A 14,901-nucleotide genomic window follows, 5' to 3' on the forward strand; every position below is an offset into this window, starting at 1 on the left:
GAAGGTCCCACCCACCAGCTTTCAGAAGACCACACACAGCACCCACAGAATAATTTTTTTCTTCGTTTGGACTACGCCCTAGGAAGAACCTTTCTGTAGATGCGTTTAAGTTCCCAAGTGTTCATGATTCTGGGGTGCATGATTCTCAATGCTTTCCCTGGACAAACTATATGCTTTTGAGGAAAATAGTGGTACCCCAGATCTGTCTACTGTCTACACCATTTTCCTTCAGATCCAAGTTCTGGAATTTGTGAAGGTGGTTAGTGGGCAGACCAGATAGTTTCTGATCCTAATATTCCATTCTCCCTTCCACCCCCCCTTAGTCGCCATAAGTGCCCCAGACCTGGTGTGTGAAGCAGTGATCGCTGATCTGTGAGTTTTACCAGTAATGTCCTGAAACTTGATAGCTTGGGGGCTCTTAGGTTTCATAACATCTGTTACATACTCCAGACAAGCTTGGCAGGAACAGGACACATGCACACACCTTTTTGAAGTCTAAGAATTGATTCAGTTGCAGGGAACACAAAGGAGATATGCTTTTCCTCTTATAAATCTCCTCAGTGGTAAAGTCCTTAGTGATGCAATGGGTAGCAAATTTACTAAGAATCTAAGGTGTAGGTAATAGGGGCAGCATCAGAACATTATGTCCTGTAGATGATGGAGCTGGGACCTCCTATTTTGTACATCCTGAAGTTGTAAATCCTTTTTATTCATAATTTTTACAGATAGGATCTCCGTTCCGTCCTCTGAACCGAAACTACCGTTTCCCAGCTTGTGCAAGCCAAAAACTCTCTAAGAACCTACTCAAAATGCCCCTCTCCTAGATACTCTAGATCTCGTTTGCTGCGTTCCTGGTCAGACTTGTTTTAGCCATCTCTCTAAGTCAAGTAGTAATTTGAGTTTTTTCATCTGAATTTCAAAAATGTTAGCCAATTTTCTTTCACTGTCTCCTATAACTTAGGCCTGTTACCTAAACCCCCCCCCCCTTTTTTTTTTTTGGTAATTTTAAAATTTTATCTTTTCTGTCTGTCCCTTTCTCCTGTATTTGACAGGCTTCTTTTACTAATTCTACAGAATAGTTTTTCTTTTACCATGTCAGACACATTTAAATTGGGTTTTAAACAGTGTGACAAGTGTGGGCGTAAGATGCCTAATGTCTTGTGTCTACTGTTTCGGCGTGGATCATTTGAAAGTTGATTGTGACATTTGTATTGGTTTTTCTAATCTGACACTAGCAGAACGTAAGAGTAAACATTTTAAAATGTGTACTCCAGATGACGTCTCATTCGGAGATGATTTTCAAAATCCTCAAACAGCTGGGGGAATGGAAGTCCTCTAACCCTTCTGAGGAATCTTGTTTCGGCAGGCTTTCCGTACCTGGCCATTAACTTCCTGGGTGACCCCACCAGCAGATCTAGTTAAACTAATTGTGCAGTGTGCCTGGAAGGCCCTGGACAATGTAGAACCTGTCCCCCCGGAGGCCGGGCAAAAGTTTTATCTACACCCACTGGTCCAAGCAGGTGACAGTTGACTCTATGGTTGTGGCAGCGGCCACCAAGAGGGAATTGGCAGATAGTTCCACTGTTCATCCTCTAAATAGGGAATCCCAGATCATGGACAGACTGGGAAACAGACCTATGCTTCAGCGACCTTCGCCATTCGGTTGTTGAATTATCTGACGCACTTTACTCTCCTCCAAAGAGACTTAATTTCTGAAATGGCTTTCTTTGTTGGGGGTACTGCCTGATGAGGTGTAGAACAATTTCGCCTCACAGCTAGCTACCCTTGAATCCATCTCAAACTCCTCTGTGCGTTTCTCACACTGCCGCAGGGGCAGCCTTAGCGGCCGCATCTGGTCTTATGAGATGTAATGCTTGGATGCGATTGTGTGATGAATCTGCACTTTTTGGTCCCAAGGTACATGACACACTTGCACGTAGTGAGAAAGATGGAAAGACCTTGTCTGCTGTGGGCATACATTTTTCCAACCCCCAGAGACCCTACTCCAGGAACCAGAAGGGGGGAAGATACGGTTCTAGAAATCCCAAGGTTCCTTTAGTGACGCTCGTGGTGAGCAATCCCCCTGGGGCAGAGGGGGTTACTCATATGAAATACTTCCTTTTTGTGGTAGATGGGGTCCACGTAACGAGTGAGCCATAGATTTTCTCTGGCAGACCCTATCAGCGCTCCTGAGCAGCTGTCCGATTGCTTTCCTCTGGAAGCAGTCGGGGGTAGTTTCTCTGAATCTACTAGCCTGGCATCTTATTACTACCGATGTTTGTTTGGGTGCAGAGAATATCCAGAGGCTACTAAATACCCTTCGTAACTCCCAGACAAGTCAAACCAATCCCCGATGTACCACCCAATCAGAGGGGATTAGCAGCCTTAAACTGCTAAGAAAAAGGGTAATCCAGTCAGTCCCACCAGAACAGGCAGGATTCGGGTTTTACTCTAGGTTCTTTTTAGTGCCAAAGACAGGGGACTGGAGACCAATCCTGGATCTCTGCCTACTCAACAAATTTATCAAACTTATAAATTCTGGATGGTCACAGTACAGTCCATTCTTCCTTTCTTTGGGAGAGAATTGGATGTGTTCCCTACAGGATGCGTGCTACTATACAAACATGGATCACGTTTCTCCGCTTCCGACTGGGAGCCAATCACTACCAGTTCAGGGCACTGCCATTCGGCCTCAACAGCCCCCCAGAGTGTTCAAATGTATGGCAGTTGTGATGCTCATCTTCAATTACAAGGATTCCAGGTGTTTCCCTATTTAGACAACCTGGCTCCTTAGTGCTCCGACCAGCAATCCTCCTAGTTAGCAGCCTTTCTTAAGATCCTGCTCTCTGCTTGGGGATTAGTCAACAAAGACAAATCTCAGATGTTTCCAACAAAGCCACGAGTTTATTTGAGCAGTCTTCACAATGTCCTGCCAAGCTTCTCTACCCCCTCACAGGCTTTTGAAAATTAAGACACCAAAGTCAAGTCCTTCTGCCTCGCACGTTTATACCAGCACATCTTGTACTGCAACTCTTGGGATCCATGGCAGCTGCCATCACTTTGGTACCACTGGCAAGACTGTACATGAGAATCTGTCCTGGAACTGAGGGCAGTTCTCTTAGCGTTGCAAGCATTCCATATATCCCTGCCTTCAGGGCCATTGCAATTCAGATAGACAACGTGTCAGTTGTCTGTTATATCAACAAGTAAGGCTGAACCAGATCTTGCCCCCTGTGTTGGTAAGCCATGAGGATTTGGCCCTGGGCAATGGCTTCCAATCACTTTCTTATGCAACGCACATTCTTGGGAGCTCCAACCTTATTGCGGACAATCTGAGCAGGAACATCCTGATGCCTCACGACTGGTCCCTCAATCATGTAACCGCTCTGATCTCCCAGCATAGGGGCAATCCTTGCCAGTGACCTGTTTGCTTCCCCCCTGAATTACAAATGCAGGAGCTACTTTACCTCTATTCCCCTCGGGGGGGGGGGGGGAATCTGAGGGACACTCTTACACTCAATTGGCCCACAGGTCTTCTGTATCCCCCCCCCCCCCCGTTTCCCCTCATCCCAAAATTTCTCCAGAAAGCTCAGCGGTTGAAAAGCAAAGTGATCTCATTGCTCCCTACTGGCCATGTCAAGTCTGGTTCCCTTTTCTATGGCCTCTTCTGATCCACTGCTCATGGATCCCGGATCATTTCCAGGACCCGTTATCCCATCCTCTGGGATTGATCCACCCAAACTTGTACAGTCTCGCAGCCTGGTTCCTCCACTTCCAGTGATTGCCAGACTACCTGATATCCCATCTACTGTTTGTGAAATTCTTCTGGCCTCACACAAACCTTCACTAGAAACATTCTAGTAAATGGACTAGGTTTTCTATTTGGGCCAAAGATCAGAACGGTAGACCCTTTCTCTATGCCTATTCAAAAGATTCTGCAATACCGGACTACTCTCCTGCATGCAGGAGCCTCAGCTTCAACGGTCACACTACATTTAGCAATTTTCATGGTCTGGAAAGTTTTTGGATTGCCACATGCGTATGCATGACTTTTTTGAGGAGTATTGCATGTTTAAAACCTGCAGTCAAGCCTCCGTTAGATCCCTGGGACTTGACTATGGTGCTTCGATCTCTTACAGGCGCTTTGCGCCTTTTGATTCATGTGAATTTTTTGTCTTTGAAAACCATACTTGTAGTAGCACTGACCTCAGCGAGAAAGAGCATCTGAGCTGCAGGCCATGAGTGTAGAGTCCTTACTTGATCTTCCACATGGACAGGGTGTCCCTTCGTACTGACCTTTCCTTTTTGCCTAAAGTCCTTTCTGGTTTTTCCATCTATTGACCTGCCGGTTTTCTTCCCAAGGCATTCTAATAGAGGAGAGTACCTTTTTCACACCCCTTGGTGTGCACAGGCAGCTTCGTTGTTTGCACAGGACTAAATCTTTCAGGAAAACAGCCCAATTGTTTGCGGCCTTTGCAGGACCCAGATTGGGTAAACCTGTTTTCAAAAGTGGCCACCACCTCTTGGCTTAGAAACAGCATTACCTTTATGTACCAATAGAATAAGCTGCCCTTACTTTTTAGTATAAAGGCTCATTCTACCAGATCTAAGGCTACTTCTAGCTTTTCATTCCAAGCCTCTATGGATGGTATCTGCGCAGCAGCCACGTGGGCAAGACCTCATACCTTCATATCTCATTACAAATTGGGTTTGGCCTCCAGGGGGACTAGCATCTTTTGGTTCTATGGTGCTCTGGAATCTTTCCTTAGGGCCACCCAGGACTCTAAGTATCTGGGGACTCTATGAATAAAATTTACAACTTCAGTTGCGTCTTGCCATAACTTCCATCTGAGTTGTAGATATTCTTTACTTCCTGCCCTCCTTTCCCCCTGCCTGGACTCCTGGTGGATTTCAGGTACTCCTGGTTAGGGTATCTGATCAGACAGAGCCGCCTCCTTTTTTCCATTCCTACATCTTTGCCTAGGGTGGGCAAACTCTATCTGGAGTATCTAGGAGAGGGGCGTTGTGGGTAGGTTCTTAGCTGAGTTTGTCTTGCACAAGCTGGGAAACGGCCGATTCTGTTCAGAGGACAGAACAGAGGTCCTATCTGTAAAGAATGAGTAAAGATCTACAACTCGGATGGAACTTTATGGTAAGCCAGAACATTTTCACTGAAACAGACCTAAGGCACTGAGTCTGACGTGGACGCCCTGCAGTACAAACTTCCCATTAATTTGAAAATGGGCTCCAATTAAATGCTAAAATACCCCAGTTGCAAATTGGATGACAAACCATCCCACCCACATGTGTGAAGTTGAGTGCCCCCACTTCAGAATAAAGTAAATTCTTTGCTTTGACCACCACATGGTAATTGTCCGGAAATCGTAGTCAGTGCACTTTGATCACAAAGGGAATGTCCAGGTGAAGAGGTGCCTTTGTCTTCAGCACTTATCCCAATACAGTGCCATGTTTGAGGGTATGCCTCATCAGTACTTCCAAATTGTTGGAAAGACCCCGGGGTTTCCAGAGCAGAGAATCGTAATGTCCTGTGCCGTCAAAGGACCGTCCTTCACTCCTACCAGAGACCTGGGACCACTCCCTTTCCTAAATATGCTTTAGCAGGTTCTCGCCACCTCGTTTACTACTTATTTCTTGAACAGACTCCTATAGAAAAAACTGGGTGATTCGGTATTCATTCATCCCAGGCACAAGTGGCATAGCCCTCTTCTTGAATTGGGGAGAGTTTAGGGTGGTAACAGGGCGTGATGGTCACAGGACTGTTGCCTTTAACATCGAATAATACGATTTTTGGGTGTTAACACGAGTGGCATGGGGCAAATAAGTTATTTGGTAAGCCAGGTATTTGTTATATGCAGGTGAGGTACATGTCTTTGGTCTCGCACAGCAACTTGTGTTGAGGCAGTTGGGAAATCTTATTTAAGAGGTAATGGTGTTCACAGTGCATAATTTGCAGGCACAATGGGGGTGGGGTGGAATCAAGTGTCTTCTGAAAAAATTTAACAGAATTGGTGGTTTGCAGTGGGGGGTAGGACATTAGTATTCTCGCTCCAGTCATACAGCAGTGGGGAAAAGTCAAGACAAGTTGAGTTCATGGAGTGGAATTTGTCCATTGAAAATCCAGTACCAGGATTTGGGTTCCCAAATAAACTGGGTGTTTGCAGTTGTGTGAACTGATCAAGTGGTGGTGGGTTTCTTCTTTTATTTAGAAGAACTCTGTTATAGAGTTGTGTATTGGTGTGTGTGTTCTAATAATGTACCTTCAATTTACTCTTTCCAGGTCAGCAGATCAGAAAACTTATCAAAGATGGTCTCATAATACGTAAACCCGTGACTGTGCACTCGCGTGCACGCTGCAGGAAGAACACATTGGCTCGCAGAAAGGGCAGGCACATGGGCATAGGTAAGTGTTGCATAATATGCAAAATTAATCCTGAGGATTTTATTAATGTTGAGTTGTACATCACTTGCCCAGGCACATCTTCAGGCTTTGTAAATACGTGTTGGGAGTTTATTTTGGTCTGGAGCGGTTTAGTGGAAGGACAAATTGTCCTTAGCAGCTGGGATAACTCACCCCAAGTAGCAAACTGCTCAGTGGTTTCTCTAATGCTGGTATTGGATACTTAGGATATCACATTTTCAGTGCCTTAAAAAGAAAAGGGTAGCCCTTTGTAAAAGTAAGCCTAATGGATGTGCATCTGTATATTCTGTATGTAGTCTCTTTGCCAATAATGCAAATCACAGATTAACTTGCATGGTATGGTGATGTTTTCTGACACTTCTGCATGCAGTCGGCACGCCTTCAATGTGTTCTTCTCTGCAGGTAAGAGAAAGGGTACTGCCAATGCTCGAATGCCTGAAAAGCTGGCCTGGATGAGGAGGATGCGAATCCTGAGGCGTCTGCTCCGCAGATACAGGGAGTCCAAGAAGATTGACCGTCACATGTAAGACTTTGGCACTTGTCCGTTTTAAATAGGCTTCACAGCAAAGGGGAGGGGGTTTCCTGAGTTTGACCTTTATCGGTCTTGACAGGATAGGTGAATGCTGTTGACTGCTCACTTGGAAGGCCAGCAGAAGTAGAGCATAGTTTGAGTAGTTTGATACAGGAAGTGGGCGCAGGTTCGAATGTGAAAGGATATGTTGCTGCAAATGGGTTAAAATGCACACATAACCCAAAGGTCATTATTTTGTTGTATAATGCTCTTGCCTTGTGTGCTGATATTATAAGGACCTTGTCGCCTTTCAAAAGCTGTTGTGCTTTTGAAAGTGAACTCAAGCGTTCTACAGAAAGTTTTACTTCTACCAGTGTCTTGATTTGTGACTTAGTTTATAGTTTGAGGTTAGGATAATGGTATAAGTGTATCCTACTAAAATACAGCATGTCCACACCAGTGTGGTGAGATAAGGAAAAGGAAGTAGATTTTTTTTATGGTTGGGTGAAATTCCAATTTATGGCTGTTTTTGAAGGCAATTCCTGTGCTGAATGAGTGAAGACATGAAGCATATGGTGCAGTTTGCCCCCTAGTGTTCATGTTAATGACATTGTCAGATGTATAATTTATGGCTGGATATTTTGTTGGGTGGCTGAAGTTTTGTTTAAAGAACTTGACAATGTTGTAACTGAACTTAGTCTGTTTTGGTGGGGTATAAAATGATGAGGCAGGTGTAGCCATCTGGTGTGATCACCCAAATCCCATGTAAAAATTAAGAACAGTTTGTACATTTTCCCACCCATGTGCCCATATAAGCACCTGGCGCTTGACTTGGGCCTCGGCATTGAGAGTAAAACAGTTCGCTTACAGCCTGTATTTAAAGGACAAAGACCATACTAAGGCTTTGGAGTAGGGGCTAAAGTTACCTGGTCTCCCCCCCTTACTCCTTTGTTAGGGTAAGCTGCTTTGCCTAATCCCATTATAAAGTGTCTTGTGCTTCTCACAGCTCACTGGGATCCAGGCTGGGGTAGTACAACAGGGTGAGGGCACTAGAGGAATAGAGTTCTAACCTGTGCGTGGCCAGGAAGGTCATTTTATCTTCATGCCTACTTACAGCAGGAAGAGGTAGAATCCCTTTTAGTCCTCTTAGGACATTCTGTCCTAGGTCTCATTCCACCAACGTGTAAAGGGTGTCCCGGAGATGTTGCTGTACTGAGCAACAAACTGGCTTGGGCAGTCTGTGCTTGCCTAGGATCAAACACTTTGATAGGTATGGGAGGTAAAGCCTAAAGTTACTGTTCAGTGAGTTGTGTATAACCCATCAGAGACTGGTGTGTGCATTACTTCACAGCACAATCTTTTTTTCATGGCTGTTGTATGTTGCAGGTAATTATACTGCTTAATATAAAGGTTGCTGATTTTGGAGTCTCTACATTTCCAGTTGCACATATAAAATTTGTGGTGAGACTGCGCTTGTCCTATTCTCTTGTCGAAGATGGGTTTAACAAATGTGCATCTCCAGTCTTTATTCACCCTGTCATTTCAAGTATGGCAAGAACAGATGCAGACTTGTAAGTTCATGCCGAGGTGTCATTATTCTGTCTTCTCCCTGTGCTTGGCTACTTTTCACCATCTGTAGCCTGCTATTACTAGCACATGCTGTAAAGTTTGTAAGTATATCTAACTTGTAGTTTAGATTTTTCTTTACTCCTGTCATCTTGTATCAATCCATTTTTTTCCGTCTTTCCTGATCTTTCATGCTATTTAGTTTCTGTGCCGTTTTTTCGATGTTTAGTTCCCCTTTTGGTGTCTTATGGAAGGTTGTACTGTTGACTGAAATGTTTAGTATCTTATGGAAGGTTGTACCTGTGTCTGCTGTCCACCTTTTTATCCTTAAAATTTTGCTGTGAACACAGGTTTCTAACCAGGTGGGCTTTTTGCAGTCGGGAGCATTAACACATTGGATTTATATAGTTTGCAGGTACTAATTTGACTCCTTAGCTCAATTTGACTCCTTAGCTCAAAGTGCTGGATGCAACCTAACTCTTGCTGCATTGCTTTGAGCCTGTGTTCTCACCTGTTGCTTATTGACTGTTTAGTTATATAAACAATTGGTTGAAACAGACCTACTTTCTGTGACTACTGTTAATAATTATTTTTTTGTCAATTTTTCATGTGGGTTTTGCCTGCAAGTTTGTGATCAGTAGTACGTTGGTAAACCCTAAATTCTACTGTTGGCAGTTGCCAGCCACCATTGTAATTTGTAGTCTTTAGATATGTTTCCTGTTTCTCGTTTTTCAGCACTGCTCAACTTATTGTCTGGCATAGTGTTATTTTGTAACTGCTTAAATACTAAGAACTTTGTCTTTCAGGTACCACAGTCTGTATCTTAAAGTGAAAGGTAACGTCTTCAAAAATAAACGTATCTTGATGGAACACATCCACAAACTAAAGGCAGACAAAGCCCGCAAGAAGCTTCTAGCGTAAGTGTTTTATATTGTCACAAATTTGAATTCTGCATGTATGCCTTTGGCTAGCTGCAGTGGGAGCAAATTCATGGCTATGGCAGTGGGAGCAAATTCATGGCTATGGAAGGTGGTGAATTGCAACACTAAGATGGGCAGCTGAGTCTCTTGTCTTGGGCTGTAGTGCTAGTCTTAGCTGAATGCAATGATCACATCACACCAAACTGAGTTTAGTCATTTGCCTTTCCTTTTCTGTTGTGTTGAAGTGCCAGAGATGTCACATCTGAAGTGTGGCTAGTGGCCTTCCCTGTAGTGCCAGCTGTAGTCTGAATTGTGGAATTTTACTTGGTGCAAATTGAGCTGTGGTTTGCAGTGTCCCGTTTTGCACATTTGGGGATATCCTTCACCTGTTAAGGCATGTGTGGCTACAAGAGCCAGAGTATCTTTAAAAATGGGAAGAGGAACCTCTTATTGCACATGCCCTACCAGGTCAGGTAATACACTAGGACAGCACTTCCTACACATTAGCAAACATTTCTCCTTTCTGCTTCTCTTGAATGGCTTTGACAGTGAGCATGGCTGTGGTGGCTCATTCTTGGACCCCACTGCCCCTTTTGGATTAGCAGACATGACGTGTCTCATTGTAGTTAATTGGGCACATCCCCCAAAATTTCTCTAGTCAAGTTTGCTTTCCTTATGTAGTCCACCAGACATTACTTTCTGTAATGCTTCACATTATATGTGCAGTAGTCCACATGACTGTAACTGTATATTGGGGAGGGGGCTTAAGCTGTGCAGATACAAGACCTGGGGGGGGGGGGGGCTTAACTTAAGCTGTGCAGATACAAGACCTGGGTTAACTAATTTGACCAGTTGAGCATATTTGAATGAACTGCTTTGTTTCTGCAGTCCTGGGTGGCACTTCCAGATAGCTGTACATTGAGTAACCATTTAATTTCAGCCACTAAACTCAGTTTTGAGTTTGGGCTAGTAAAAGGCATTGCCTGGATGCCAGCAAAAAAGACAGAACTTGAAATAGTCACAAAAGGTGAGAATAAAATACTGACTGAATTCTGCAGCTGTTCAGCAAAAAGCAATGCAAGCTCCAGACATGACTTCCATTAACCAAGGGGAGATTTACTCTGATCTGATTAAAAAACAAAACACGAGTACATCCACTCAAATAACAAGACTGGAAATTACCAGAGAACAAGATTATATTGATGGACAAAGCTTTTGTATCCTTCTCAACATGTTCTGCATCAAAGTGAGCTGTGAAACATTCTTCTTGGTCGTCTGATAAAGACCACCGAGTCTCTGCCAGTGAAAACTTTCCCAAAGTTTCTGCTGAAAAATGCTTGAGACAAAAAAAAGCAGATTGATTGATTAAAAGAACCGAGAGTACGTTGGAAAGGAAGCTGTCTGGATTTAGGAGATGGAAGATCAACAGGAGTAAAACCAGTAACTTAGAAGTAAGACACATGAGATTTAACAAAGTTTGTGAAACATGGCAGAAGTCCTGGAAATATTGAACTAGGGGACTCTAAAGCATTTGCCCTACTTCATCAGGCTTGGCAGAATCCTTAGAGGTGAAGAGAGGAGCAAGTTTAATTTTGTTGTACTTTTAAACTATCTACAGTGCCTGAGCTAAATGAGCCCTGGGTGTTTTTTTTTTTTTTTCCATTTCTTTTTAATACATAGCAGTGACTACATTCCTTAAAACTGAACAAGAAAAGTTTTGGTCGTTGATGTGCTTTGTCATTCTGGCATAGGAATGACTGGATTAGGGCCCTTGGCTTGATCCAAGTATTTAACATTTGTTAACTGGGGAAGTCTGACTTGGAATGAAGCCGATTTTCAGCGGAGGCCCGGGGCGAAATGCTCCAGGTGCATATCTTTGTAATGTAGGAGAAAACCAGAGCACCCGGAGGAAACGCACGAACGCAGAGAGGACATGCCGACTCCACACAAGGCACCCCAGCCGAGAATCAAACTGGAGAACTTCTTGCTGTGAGGAGACACTACCGCTGCACCACTTAAAGCAAATTACTTTTTTCTTTCAGTGGCGAGATGATGATTTCTGAAAGCATAGATGTGCTATCCCATTCTGGGAGACCAGTGGACAAAACGAGACACTACTTAGTAGCACAGGCTATACTTTGCATCTTAGCATGGATAATTTTCTTTAAGAGGAAGCAAGCAAGGGGAGCTCCAGTATTGATGGAGGATAAAGGTGGTGGTGGTAGGTTTGTAGTACTAAGACACTGGCAAGCGAGGAGGATTACACTGGCATGTATTTGATTCCACCTACAACTGCTGTAATGCTTAAAATTCTGGGAGAAAATCCTCAACAGTGAATATTACTAGTAGGTGGGGACTGGAATTTGATTTGCAGCAGTGAAGATGTGTCTGGGGGGCCCAGAAGGGAAAATGTAAAAAGGAAGGGTAGATTCTTGAAGAAATTTATGAAAATATTTGGCATGGAATATGTCCGCTCAGTAAGTTGAGTGGGTTTACATATTCCCAGAAATGCAAAAACTGGGCTAGGCCTGATGGAACCATACTTTCAGTTAAATGTACATATTCTGTGAAATGTTTGATACTACATCCTCTTCATGAGGTAGTAAAGGATATGGGTAGTCAAGGAAATCTGGCTGTATTTGTGGTTATTTTATACCTGATAAAAACCAGGAATGTAACATTGAGGCAGTTTCAAATCTTTTTCAAGACGCAATTAACTTGAGCTAAAACAATAGCAATAGCTGTAAATTGTACCACACATTGGTTCAGTGTTCATATTTTATGGGGATGTGATAGTGAAGTACTTGGAGTCTAAAGATTATTCTGATGTGGCAGCTAAGGATATGTGGGAAAGACTAAAAAGGTAATATAGAGCTTTCAATTGTTTTTGCATGGATTCCACGATACAAGCCGTTTATGTTTAGTCCCTTCCGTTTTGGAAACTTAGAACTGGTCAGGCATATTCAACCAGAGGAGAGGTTCTGGGTAGCCGTAAAGAGCTGAAGGATTTTGTGGGAGGGGAAGACAGCAAGAGTAGAGTACACATTTTAAAGCTCCTATAATAGCACAAGCAGGAACTTGTAAGTGGAAAAGGATGAAACTCTTGGGGGGGGGGGGGGCTTAAAACCAAGGAGAGACTGGAATTTTGGATGCAGATCCATAAGGAGAATATTGTATTCATAAAGTAGCAGAAAGTATTTAAGAATTACGCCAACACAGGAATAGTCTGCCAATGGAGACTAGAGTGCAATGTGTTATAGAGAACAGGCAAGAGGAGGCTGGAATTGGAGAACTGGTGAGAGCCAAGGTATTTGGGAGGAAATTAAAGGGGGAAGGTAATTGGAGTGGGAAGAGGCCAGGAATTTTTGGACTGCAGTGTAGATTGCCTTCCCTGTGAAGGATTGATGTTGGAGTGTAGGCAGTGAGAGAAATAGGGAGATCCTAAGCAAAAGACCAGCACTGGTAGAGTTTAGTGGACTCTAGAACAGAATCTGCTGTTAAGAGCATACAAAATATTGCATAACTATAAATCAGAGGTTAGGATTGGGAAGATTGGAGAAGCAATTCACAAACTATGGCAGGATGTGTAGATTGGAGAAGCAGTTCACAAAGAAACAATGGCAGGATGTGTATGTCTCCCAAATATGCAAGAAAGTCTAGAAGACTTTGCGTGGAAGTGTTTTACGTGGGTATTTTATACCCAAAGAAGAAGTTTTGGTGTGATGGGGAAGAGGTAATTGGAGACTGACTGCTTTTTCATATACTTTGAGAAAATTGGTTTAAGGAAATTATTTGAGTTGATACAGAATTGGAATTGCCTAAACCTAAGCCCTTGCTGAGTGTAATTGCCTGCCAAAAAAGCACTACTAGAAAATGGAAATCTAAACCAACTTTACTAGTACTGAATGTAGTAGCAGGTAAAAATGGAATTGGGATCTTTAGAAAGGGGTAGGAGCAAATTCCATATGAATAATGAGAATTGTGGGAACAGCGCATGCAGCGGAGGAGCAGTGTTTGCAAAGGCAAGATTTGAATGACCTGTGTAATGTTTGACAGCATTAATTACAGGTGATGTGCAATGTTTGTAAACTCAGTGTGGTTTTATTTTCCTGTATACATGTATGATTGCCTGTTGCAACAGTGATTAAGATTTCTTGGGGAAAATTCCATTCCAGTCCTAGCATGTATCCAGTGTTGCTGCCCGACCTCGTGCTTACTGCTTATTGAAGCACCACCCCCTCAGCTCACACACTGCCCTATAAAATACTAATTAGTTGCATAGGAGCAATGTCTTGACTGGCTTACGCTTGCACAGTAGGCAAGTTATGGCTGAGGGAATTAAACCCTGTGAGACAGGAACCGTTCAGCTGTAACTCTGCGCCAACTGTTGTATTCTGCATGACCTGTGGAGCGGGGCACTTGTGGCCTACTACTCACTGGTTTGAAAGCTTTGATTTATTTGCTGCTCATATAAGAGTAGTAGTCTCAATCAGTCTTAATTGGTAGTGGCCCCGTAAGTGGCATTATGGGGCTCCAGCCTATACATATTCTCTTTAGTTGCTAGTTCACGTAGACTTCCTTTCAGTGTCGCTCACTAAGAATCTGGTTCTTTGGTCTTCATACTGAAAATGTACCATCTGGTTTGTGGGGCTTGTGTAGTAGACTGAATGTTAATGCAGTTCCTCCCTCTTTGCCCTTACAGGTGCGTATATAAAAGCATTCTGACCAGGTTTGACCAGTTTCTATTACCTGCACAGTTTGGGTGACTTGTTTCTCAAACTGTCTTGTTATGCATTTCCATCTTGTATTTAATCAGTCCCCCCCCCCCACATTTTTTAGTGCCCCTCAACAGCTCACATTCTGCCTTTTTTAGTCTTGTTACTAGCTGGGGGAGGTGGGCTCCAAGTTTGGTGCCTTTTTTTTTTCCATCATTTAGAGGCTTGATGAGACTTAAGTCATTACAACCTTTACTTTGGCTTGTTTGCCTTTGATCCACCACACCTCTGAATTAGAGCCTGGTCTCTTCTCCAGGGGTTACAGCTATTTAGGAAACCATGCAACCCCACCCCCATAAGAACTGCACAGAGCTGCCCTTCAAGCCCCATCATCTTGATTACCAGAATACTGGTTACCATAATCCAACTGGAACCATCCTGTGGCATCAGGACAGTGACCAAATATAGGAATTACTGCCAGTTCTCCATTGGCCTACTTGTGCGATTGCAGTTTTACATGTTAAATATTTTGAAAATATCCTTTTTCTAGGCATAAAGTTAGACCACTTAAATCATGCACTTGGGTACTAAGTTTTCTGTAATGACTTTTTCCGGTCTTAAGTGCAATTTGCTTTACAGGGGGTGGTTTGCATGAGCCCTGGTTTATTCCTCTAATATTTTTGCTAGATTATGGAACACATTTTGCTTTGCTTCCTTGTTTTTAATTTCTGAATTTGTAATGCACTGAAT

General features: G+C 43.3%; 1 protein-coding gene and 1 non-coding gene across 2 annotated transcripts in view; both read left to right on the forward strand.

The window, feature by feature from the left end:
* Positions 1-14,901, forward strand: part of RPL19 (ribosomal protein L19) — a 46,298-nt gene that overhangs the window by 31,044 nt on the left and 353 nt on the right. Inside the window, exons 3-5 of the mRNA XM_044055379.1 lie at positions 6,299-6,421; positions 6,842-6,962; positions 9,323-9,433. Of these exons, the coding sequence (XP_043911314.1) occupies positions 6,299-6,421; positions 6,842-6,962; positions 9,323-9,433 (355 nt within the window). The remainder of the gene's footprint in view (positions 1-6,298; positions 6,422-6,841; positions 6,963-9,322; positions 9,434-14,901) is intronic.
* LOC122788492 lies at positions 7,177-7,307 on the forward strand. Its single transcript, XR_006362693.1, has one exon. It is a non-coding gene; the product is annotated as a small nucleolar RNA SNORA68 (small nucleolar RNA).

Source organism: Protopterus annectens, chromosome 13.part0, assembly GCF_019279795.1.
Source record: "Protopterus annectens isolate FY-2018-M chromosome 13.part0, PAN1.0, whole genome shotgun sequence".
In the NCBI taxonomy this organism is placed as follows: Eukaryota; Metazoa; Chordata; order Ceratodontiformes; family Protopteridae; genus Protopterus; species Protopterus annectens.